General features: G+C 41.5%; 1 protein-coding gene across 1 annotated transcript; it reads right to left on the reverse strand.

Moving 5' to 3' along the window:
* Positions 1-794: 794 nt before the first annotated feature.
* ATPAF1 (ATP synthase mitochondrial F1 complex assembly factor 1) lies at positions 795-10,230 on the reverse strand. Its single transcript, XM_072042104.1, has 9 exons — positions 9,972-10,230; positions 9,315-9,423; positions 8,695-8,745; positions 7,960-8,022; positions 6,592-6,642; positions 4,667-4,714; positions 2,976-3,071; positions 2,318-2,425; positions 795-1,389 (listed from the first exon to the last, which is right to left on the reverse strand). Exons 1-9 carry the CDS (start codon positions 10,184-10,186, stop codon positions 1,195-1,197), a joined length of 936 nt encoding a protein of 311 aa, XP_071898205.1. The 5' UTR covers positions 10,187-10,230; the 3' UTR covers positions 795-1,194.
* Between the last annotated feature and the right edge of the window lie 4 nt (positions 10,231-10,234).

A 10,234-nucleotide genomic window follows, 5' to 3' on the forward strand; every position in this document is an offset into this window, starting at 1 on the left:
CTCCTGGTTGTCTTCTGTTTACTTACCAACACGTGCAGTGATGGCACATGGATGATCCCTGCACAGCCCATAGATAGAGGCCTGTCTGCCTCTGCTGGGAAGGAAAAGGAGGAGCTCGCAGCACAAATTCTTTGGCATTCTTCTGCTGAAAGCAGGTTAAAAAAAAAAAAAAACAACAACCACCCCATGGCAGTCTGTAAAACCAGGTTCCTGCAAACACTGCTACAAGCATGCCAAAGTGGCTGTGCATATCCACGCTAATGCATTTTTTTCATGGGTTGTCATTTAGCAATTGAAGAACTGGTCGGTGGCTCTAGCTCTGTTATTATACCATTTCATCTTGCTTTTATTATAGGTAGTGCTGTTCCTGATACAGAAACAGGAGCTATTTTTGTCCCTTTAAATACTGTTTGTAGAGCTGGCTGAGTAGATGCCAGTCTGAGAAAAAACATGCTATAAAGCACACAATAATTCCTCTACGCTACTCAAAAATATACAAAAATAAAACCATGTTTATAATACCCTATTCCTCAAGAAAAACAACTCTGAGATAGAAACCCAGCAACAGGATGAAATGGATATATCAATTAAGCACAACATTCCCAGAACAAATCTAAGTCATTCTGTTCTTTAGTCCTGAAAAACCATGCAGGCCGCATTATACATCTGTATGAGGAACCTCACACACAAGGTAACAAAGAGGAATCTGTTTTAGACCATCAGACCCATTCTCTTTTCTTGACAGACGAGGCTATATTAATTCCACACAAATTAAAAAGCACTGGACCATGCAATTATAATGGCAGAGGGCATTTAAAATGCCTTTATTGAGAAGAAACACCGATTGTTATCTCTGTGGTGATGTCAGTATACTCCACGATACAGCTCCTGCTCTGACATTTTATTTCAGATCTCAGAAGTACAGCGTGCAGCAGTTAAGTTACAGGAAGGGAAAACAGCTCCTTCTGACAACGTTACCCTGCAGAGCAGTGCTCCAGTTGGGCAATTCGTTACCACTGCTCAAATGATCCATGTCCTCAGCTTGTATCAGTGCCAGGCAGGCTGGACAATCACACTCCCAGGATGTCTCCAGATCCCTCCTGTAGCCAGTCCAACTCCACAGAATGGAAGAGACAGGAACCAGCTAAGAAACCCTTTGACTGCTGCTGGTTTGCTTCACACGCAGGTCAGTCTCTATGACTTGTCAGAAACCTGACTAGGTCTCAGTGCTTTCCCAAGTCCGCTTTGCTCAAGCTCTGCTATAACTGACATGTATTTAAATTCGTTAGATCTGTGGTTGAAGGTCTCCACTAATTCATAGGTCTCAGAGCGATCCGTTGCATAGAAAAGCTGCACCTGATTCGCCAAGCACTGGGCTTCGTGGACCACCTGCAAGTTTAAACAGAGAATTTGTTAACATTGGGTTTTGTTCTTTCCCACGGAAAAGGACTCTTCAGGGACTCAAAGTTATGCTCATCAAAAGACTTGATCTGAAGTTATCCTCATTTTGCAGATCTCTTCACAAAACCATCTCCCTCTTGTTCCTGACCTACTCAGGCACCTGAGCACCGTGCCTACAAACTAGTCTCCTGCTGCGCATACACCTCAGAGGTCAAAGATGCACCCTATCTGTCATGATCCCTAACCCCTCTAAGGCACTGGAGAGTTACCAAAGTCACATCTTTCTCCTCCTACGGTTGACCCACATTGCAAATCCTGATTGTCTACTCTGAAATATAACAGGGAAATACATTACCACACAGTTTGGGAAGTGGTGTAAGCGGGTCAATTAGAGGTGGGATGCTTTAGTTATCATCTTGTTCCACCGGTATAATCCCTGGTGCCATTAGTCCTAGCACTGCATTATTGCAGATATGCAAATAACAGTACGCCCACACGCAGGGAAAAGAGCAAAGACACAGAAACTCAACACAAAGCTCTGGGTGTCTCTTGCTTTGTCCACCAGTATTAAGTTTCAAAACACTGTTTCAACTTGTTAGCAGGTAGCAACCACTTTCAAAATTGCTTCCACTAGCAAGAAGACCGGAAGCATTTCTAAATTTTGCTTATGTTTTACAACAATAAACTATAAATACAAAGAAAAAGAAAAAAAAAAAGTATGTACAAGCTGCAAACACTAGACAGTCAAAATGCAGATTTCCTCCAAACTTTCCCTAGTTTACTAAATAGGTAAGTTAAAGAAATCCAGCACGACCACTTTTGGGAAATTGTCTTTTCAAGACTTAGTTTTTAATTCAAAATTATAGGAGGAATGGCAGCATAAAATGAAGGGAGCCAATGATTAGATTTCTCTTACCAAGAACTTGGAGTCCATTTCTGCTGTCATTAGTACTATTCCTTTTTCCTTCTGCAGCTCAGGATAATGGTACAGGACCAGCTGGCTCGGAGCAGATTCACCTTGGGTCTGAAGGAAGTAAACAAATCTGTTCATATCCCATAAAGAACTTCAGCTTTATTGCAGATTTTGAGGCTTAATTATAAAACTTCTGAGTATTAGCTGCTGTGGAGACAATTATTTTTCAGTGCTTAAGAGTCGGTTCTAATTAATAGTTCATTATTCCTGGTATTTACAGAAAACAAGTGATTTGCAAGCTCAAGTTGGAGTTCTTAACTAGAATCCATTTTACAATTAAAATAACCTACAACTTCTAGAAAGAGATTTCATTTCATATCATCAACTGGTACTCTAAGTAGTTTGTGCAAACAGCTCTAAAACTTTTGCCTATTGTATTTTGAGACTGCTTGACTTCTACCTTATTCTTTAAAGAGACATTTAGTACTCATAAACTTACTGAATTCCGATAACTTAGGGCAGTTTTTCACTGAGAATTATTTTCAAGTTAAGCTAGAAAAACTATTCATTAAATTATTTATCAATTGTATATTGTAATATTCTGACACTCTGCATTTTTGAATCCTAATCCATTTTTAAACTTTTTATGATAATTACTTACCTGGACATTTATTAGAGAAGTAAAGTGCAATTCTGTTCCTGACCACTGCCCCACAAAGAACTCATAGCCTTCTTTTCTTGGCAAAGCGTACAGGAACTGCAGAGAAGTGATAAATAATTCTCCTTTTCATAAAATAAAATGAACAAGAACACCCATGTCATACTGGCCTCCAGCATAAACTCCTTAGTGAGGAGCACAATAGAAAAAAAGGTCTCTCTGCTTTACTAAGAATGACAGGACAGCAGGAACCAGACTTCATGACCCAGGAGAGTGACTCCAGTCTGATAACCACTGCCCCAAGGCTCAAATTTAACCTCAGACCAATACAGAAAAGCCTGCACTGCTGCTTTGTGGATGAGCAGAGGTCATTAATTTTCAGTGCAGGCAATAAAACAGCATTACCTTATCAGTACTATTTCATTAGGAAATCCTCCATGTTGGGACTTTTTTTTTTTTAATCAGTATTTTATGAAAAAAATGAAAGGACTGTAGAGAATATTCAGACTCTGACCTGGTAGCTCACTTCTAAAATAAATTAACAACAGAAATGGTCAAATGTAAGATGAGGAACATTCAGAGTTTGCAGTCCTGTACAGGACTTGCTCACATACCATCTTCCCACACCAGGAAGGAGGACAATACAGGGGCAGAAAAACAAGCAGAATACCTGACTGTAAAGCCAGTGGGCTTTACAGAAATGCACTTAAAACTACAAACAACTTCCCAAGCTCCAAGTAGCTGAGGAAGCCAGACATATTTGAGCGTGGCAAATGGAATACCCAGGATCAAGTCAATCTGGTGAAGTTTCCCATTTAGATGTAAGGAAAGCACTCCTCAACTCTGTGAAGTCTAGGTACCTTCCGATTTTATAAAGCAGTGAAGGATTTCATTTGACTTAGCAACGTGCAATTTCCACTGTCCATGCTTCAGTGCACAAATTACTCTAAAAGCACACTACTTTCAACAGAAAACAATACTAATCCAGCAGCATGTGGAACAAACCAGCAGAAACGTATTCTTTATCTTGTTAGCTGTTCTTGTCTTTTGCAGTTTAACTTCTTTAAAGCAACAGCATGCTCATTCACACGTTTTCTAATTGAAATTCAATTTTCCAATTGAAGTTTACCACAAATCCACCCAAGCCCCATGAGAAACTGTGAACCTCAGCCTTAGGGATCCTCAGTATTTTTATGCACTTCGACTGTAAGATGAGAACTCACTTTCTCCACATAATACAACAGTGACACATCGCTTATAGGTCACAACAGTTCCTCCAGGTTAAAACAAGGATGCTTTAAGCAACAATGAAAAATATACAGGAACATTAGTGAAGCTGGCCTAAAAGGTCTGGCTCTTCACAACGCTGCATGTTAGAGATTTAACCACAAGACATCAATTAATGGAAAGCACATAGCTAAATCATTCCCTAGGAGATTCTGTGCTCACCTTTCCGAACCCCACACCTCTTACATCTAGATACCTGATCTCTAGATCAATCTGTTTGATATACCCCAATAGCCATTGCTTTTATCTGAACACTAAGACAAATATTCCAACACCTGGATTTTACTAACTGAGCTGATACAATGCATCTGAACACAGGAGGGTCAAAAGTTTATGAATTAGGCTTCAGACAGGAGAAATGTATTGCAGCTATACATCAAGGCACCGCGATCCTCTGCCATACGTACCGACGGACATTTCTGGGCTCTCTTCCACATCAAATCAAACTTCTCTGCCTTTGGGGAAGGAGAAAGAAATTCAAGCTTCACAACACGAATGTGGATGCACAGTTGTTCAGAACTGTCTCATTAACCTTTACAGGGCACAACTTCTACTTACAGAAGGTCTCACCGAGGGAACAGGTAACAACGAAGGCACAGAAGATTACATTAGTTCTCAGCTACCTAAATGTCATGGGTATCCTATTTTAACAATGCTTTCTCCAAGAGGCAGAAGGAATCTCCTTGGATCCAAAGCTTTACTTGTTGGATGTCAGAGTCCCACACTTTAGGCTTACATTAAAACCTCTTTTAGTAATAGTTCTACTGCATCATTTGGCATCAACAGCTGAACGAGATGACACATCCTTGGCCCCAAATTATGGATTTTACATCACAGTCATCTGTTCTTCCGTATTAAAATGCAATGGGATATATAAATAACACGCTTATTGAACAGTTTTACACGAAAACCACAAACATATTTAGTCATCCCTGATGGAACCTGGCAATCTCATTCACATGTCCTCTCTGTGTTCCCCTAAATCTTTTGCCTGGTCTTTTCTCGCCAGCACCATATATTAATACCTACTCTGTGGTGTTCAGGAAATAAAGCATACGTCATTTACCAACACAAAATTCCTTCATGTATGCTTTCGAGCGTTTGAGAATTATGCAAACCCTTCCTGGCAGCCAAGAGAAAACTTCTGGCAGAAGCCAGCTTTTTTCCCCCTCGGTAACACCACAAACTACCTCCCAGTGTGCCTAGAATCTGGACTGCATTAAAGCTTTAAAAAGCTTCCAAAGCTTTCCTAAAACAGCTCACCAAAGAACACTGCCAGCCCCACTAATGAAAGGCCTACACCACCTTAACTCAAGTCCCTGCTTTGGCCCTCCACTACAGTAAAGGTTAAGATTGAAATTGTTTTCAGAACATCCATGTGTGAGTGCTGAATGCTGCTTTGCATGGGCACACTGAAACACAAAGCCGCTTGATTTCAAACCCCAGAACGTGATTTACAGACCATACAGCACTTTGAATGTTCAGAACAGCCTCCCACCAACTTCAGCTTGGATACTTTAAATAAAATATGTCTGGAAATTCAGAACAGGTGCACAGAAAGAAACACTAGCTTTGAGACCAACTGATCGCAGAGAAAAGGTTAAATGCTTTTGGAAACAAAAGCCTTTATTCCAGGCACTAAGATCACTCATCCTGGAAAGACAGTTTTTTCTTGAACTCTCATTTTCCTTCAACGATTACTTCATTCAATGATTGTTACCACAATCACAACTAGAAATTGTCCTGGTTTTGTCTGGGCTAGAGTTAGTTTTCCTCCCAGTAGCTGCTATGGTGCTGTGTGTCGGATTTAGGATGAGAACAGTGCTGATACCACACTGATGTTTCAGTCATTACAGAGCAGTGCTTGCACAGAGCCAAGGCCTTCCCAGCTTCTCACACTGCCCTGCCAGTGAGGAACTGGGGGTGCCCAAGGAGCTGGGAGGGGACACAGCCAGGACAGGCTGGCCAGAGGGATGTCCCATAGCGTGCGTGTCATGCAGAACAATAAAAATGGGGAGGGTTGGCTGGGGAGGGGACAACTGCTGCTTGGGGACTGGCTGGGCATCGCGTGGTAAGCAATTGCATTGTGCATCACTTGCTTTGCACATATCATTATGGTTTTGCTTCTTTTTCTGTCCTATTAAACAGCCTTTATTTCAACCCATAAGCTTTTACTTTTTTTTTTTTTCCTGATTCTTTCCCCCATCCCACTGGGAGGGGGTGTGAGCAAATGGCTGTGTGGTGCTGAGCTGCCTGATGGGTTAAACCACAACAGAAAAGAAAGCTTTGCATGCTGATGTTCAGAGAGTGTAACTACAGAGGAACTACTTACAGGAATAACAGCATAAACTGTATCTTTTGCAGAGAAGTACTGATTCCAAATCTGCAGGAAACAAAGGAAATCTACCATTAAAAATCAAGCATCTACCAGGAACATTAAATGCTTTAAAAAGAATTCCATTTGCAAACAATCTTTGTACGTACTTCGAGGGATCGTTTTTCAGTTAAGCCCAACTGACTCTCCTGCTAATGCAATACACTTCTAACACTGCAGAGTACTTGTACCAAATGACAGATTTCCATTAGATAACAGAAAAAAGCAGCGCACTCAAGAGGCAGCTCAAGATTTACTAGCTACAAGAATTGTTTCTTATATTCTTTACAACAGTCACGCCAACAATGTCTGGAGGATTTTTGGTTTTGTTTTGAATAAAGATCAAGGAAAGCATTTTCAACAGCAGACAATCTTTCAAACACAGCTTGATGGCAATACCTGCATAAAAGCTCATATGAAGTCCTTAATAAATCGACTAGTCCTACATGACAAATGAGAATTATCAGTAAAACGTTTACGCAATGAAACGGGGAAACTCAAAAGAAATGTTACTGAATCCACTCCCAGCTACAACTGGTCCCACGTCATTCCCTGCAGAACACAATCGCTTCGATAATGTTTTCAAGCTATCAGGAAAGCATCAAGGTGTCTGCTTTAAGTCCTGCCAGAAGGCTCCTTTGAATGTGTTACTGCCCGTAAACGAGCATGCCTACATAAAGTTTCTTGGCATACAATTTGATTAGGAAAAACCTACCAGACCCCACTCAAGCAACATCATAAATCCGGAACAGAAATTACTTATAACCAGATAAAAGGGAATGCAGTGCAAAACAAGAAGATATTAGGTAGAATAACTTGATTCACATTGTCCTTGAAACAAACACATCCGTCTCCTTCTAACCCTAACCATCTTTAGTATGGGTACAAAGGCTCCTGAACGACAGATAATACAAACGAAGATAGAAGATGGCAAAAGCTTTAATTCCTGCAAAATAGTCACAGCAAAACCCATATGAGCTACTGCCAGGATTTCCCTCTACCTGTCTTCAAACCTGACAGGATCTTGCTGATGCCAATTAAACAGCTACACATTAAATGGCAGTTGTAAGATACAGCAGAGAGCTTTTGAGTGATCAAGTCCAAATGTAAACTATTATCATGGGGGTACATTCTAGGTGGACTTCCCTATACATAGAAAAATACCTTTTACTATTGATATACATGTGAATGTACTTTTTTTTTTATATAAACGTACAGCCACGTTTTACTTTTCAGTCTTATTTTCAAGTAAAATTCCCATTCTCCCACGTAAATTACTATTAAGCACAAATGTAGAACAAAGTTCAGTCTATTTAAATCCATCACCTGTTTTATTTCCTCTGCTGATTTGTCTTTCACCATCTCCACGTTAAGAATCGAATCAAGTGTCTGTAAGAGAGAGCATAAGGAATCTGGCGTGGTTAACAGTTCTCTGATTCAAGTGAGAATCCAGAATGAATGGATGGATGCAACTACATAGAACAAAATCAAGCTAGAGGAACTTAATTCAATTTACAATGCATCTTAGTTCTCTTAATTGCCATAGAAACTAGTAAATAGTTAATTAGTGACACAATGAAAAGTGGATTCATACATTGAAGCAGAATATAAAAGATGCTGTCAGGACACAGAACACACTTTGCTCCAGACACACGTTCTGTTGGCAGCTTTACAAAGATAGCTAAAATACAGATACATTGAAGAGAATAAAACCATCCTCTTGTCCCTCTACTGGCTGAATGCTGGAAATATATTTAAACATTGCAGAGACAGCTTAACCGTTTTGATGTATTACTGCAAGCTTTCAGATTCTCTAACTAGCAGGAACTTCCAGGATATCTGAGAGAAAGGACTTGATAATAAAAACCCAGAGAGCAAAGAGGTTTAAGACTTGAACATAATCCCAACAGTAAATGAAAATCTTATTATGAAGTGCAGAATAAGAAACATTACTTGTACCTCAAAAAGCTCTTGGGCAAAGTACTGATGGTAACACTACAAATTAACATCCATCCTTTATTTGCTGGCACATCCTCTAACGCTTTGGTTCATTTCCCTCACCTTATCCCGTGTGAATCCTCCCTTTGACATCTTCGTGCCCAAGCCTTCTGCCTAGAAGAAAACATCCTTCTTTAATTTTCATTGCTGACGCTTTAGTAACATTTATTTGCCTTTCCTGGCATGCATATCATGCCTGCTGACAAAATCTTCCAAGTATAAGCTCAAATTTAAGATACTTAAACATTACTATAATAAAATGCACTGTAGTAAGTTATTGATAAAGAAAGGTAAGCAGTAACTTCATGCAAATTATGAATTACAAAGTCAGAAAGGATTAGTTAAAGGAAAATATTATTTAATTAGGATCTGGTATTGTTGAACTTTTGTTTTTTAAATTCACTACAGAATGATAAATGCAAGCTGATGTCACTCCATCTGGCCAAGCTAATCTGGAATGAATTAAGTATTTAACTAAGCCCTCAAGCTCAGAGCCTACTGCCTAGGAAAATAGCTAAATAACATGTTGGAATACAGAATTATGTTCTTAGCCACTAGAGAGTAAAATTCTGGGGCTCCTTAGCAGCAAGAATGCTGTACGGTTGTAGCTCTATGCTGATATTACGTAAATGACAGAATTACAGCTTCACTGCATGCAAATTACAAAGAAAAATTGGCCTTGCCTTTTCTTCCATACATCTGACAAACTCGGCTTGTTTGGAGTGTCCCACTGGCTGCTTTTTCACTTCATTTCTTTTTTCCATACGGGATTCAAACACATCTGGGCTGGCTCTGAATCACAGAAGAGACTATTAACGGTGCCAAGTGATTAAAAGGCCAAATGGCGTTAAAGCGTTTCCTGTGGTGCTGACCATACACTTAACCTGTTTTAGTTTCTTCTGCTGCTGTGTTAGTGAAATTATCTTACAGCAAATTGATCACGTTGGGGTAGGACCCTCTCATTTATTTGGAGGCAACGACGCAAGGGAATCTCAAGGCAGCGTTTGGCCTGACGTTTTGTTTGGTTAGAGGGGCACAAGGGTAAACTAAAGGACTTTCAGCCTAGCCCTACGGGCACGAATGTGCCCCAAGGCAGACAGACAGCAGCCTCCAGACATGTAGGGATGGTGCGGCCCCACAAAACAGATGGCAAGGGGATGGCAGGCTCTAACTTCACCCGGCTTTTAGGGCGTCGAGCCCCTTCAGGACAGGGTCCCCCTGCACCCTTCGACCTCCCTCGTGTCTCCCCCCTCACAGACCACAGCCACCAGACCCCCCCCCACCTTCCCCAAACCCTCCAAGCCCCCGTTTTTCCCCCATTTCTCCCCCAACCCAGCCACCTGCGCAGCTCCTGGATCTTGTGGCGATACTTCCCGTAGAAGGGGTTCTCCTCCAACGCCGCCTCCCCGGGGCCATCCCGGGGCCCCGTCCCCACCACAGCCCGGCTCGGGGGAGCCAGCAGCCCGAGGGGCCGGAGGGCAGCTCGGCTTCTCAGGGTCGCCCCCCTGCCCAGCCCCATTCCCAGCCCCCAGGCCTGCAGCAGCGGCCCCGCCATGGCCGCCCGTGCCCGCCCGCCACACGGCTCCGCCCGCCCCGCCATGCC

The sequence above is a fragment of the Anas platyrhynchos genome, chromosome 8 (assembly GCF_047663525.1).
Source record: "Anas platyrhynchos isolate ZD024472 breed Pekin duck chromosome 8, IASCAAS_PekinDuck_T2T, whole genome shotgun sequence".
Lineage (NCBI taxonomy): Eukaryota > Metazoa > Chordata > Aves > Anseriformes > Anatidae > Anas > Anas platyrhynchos.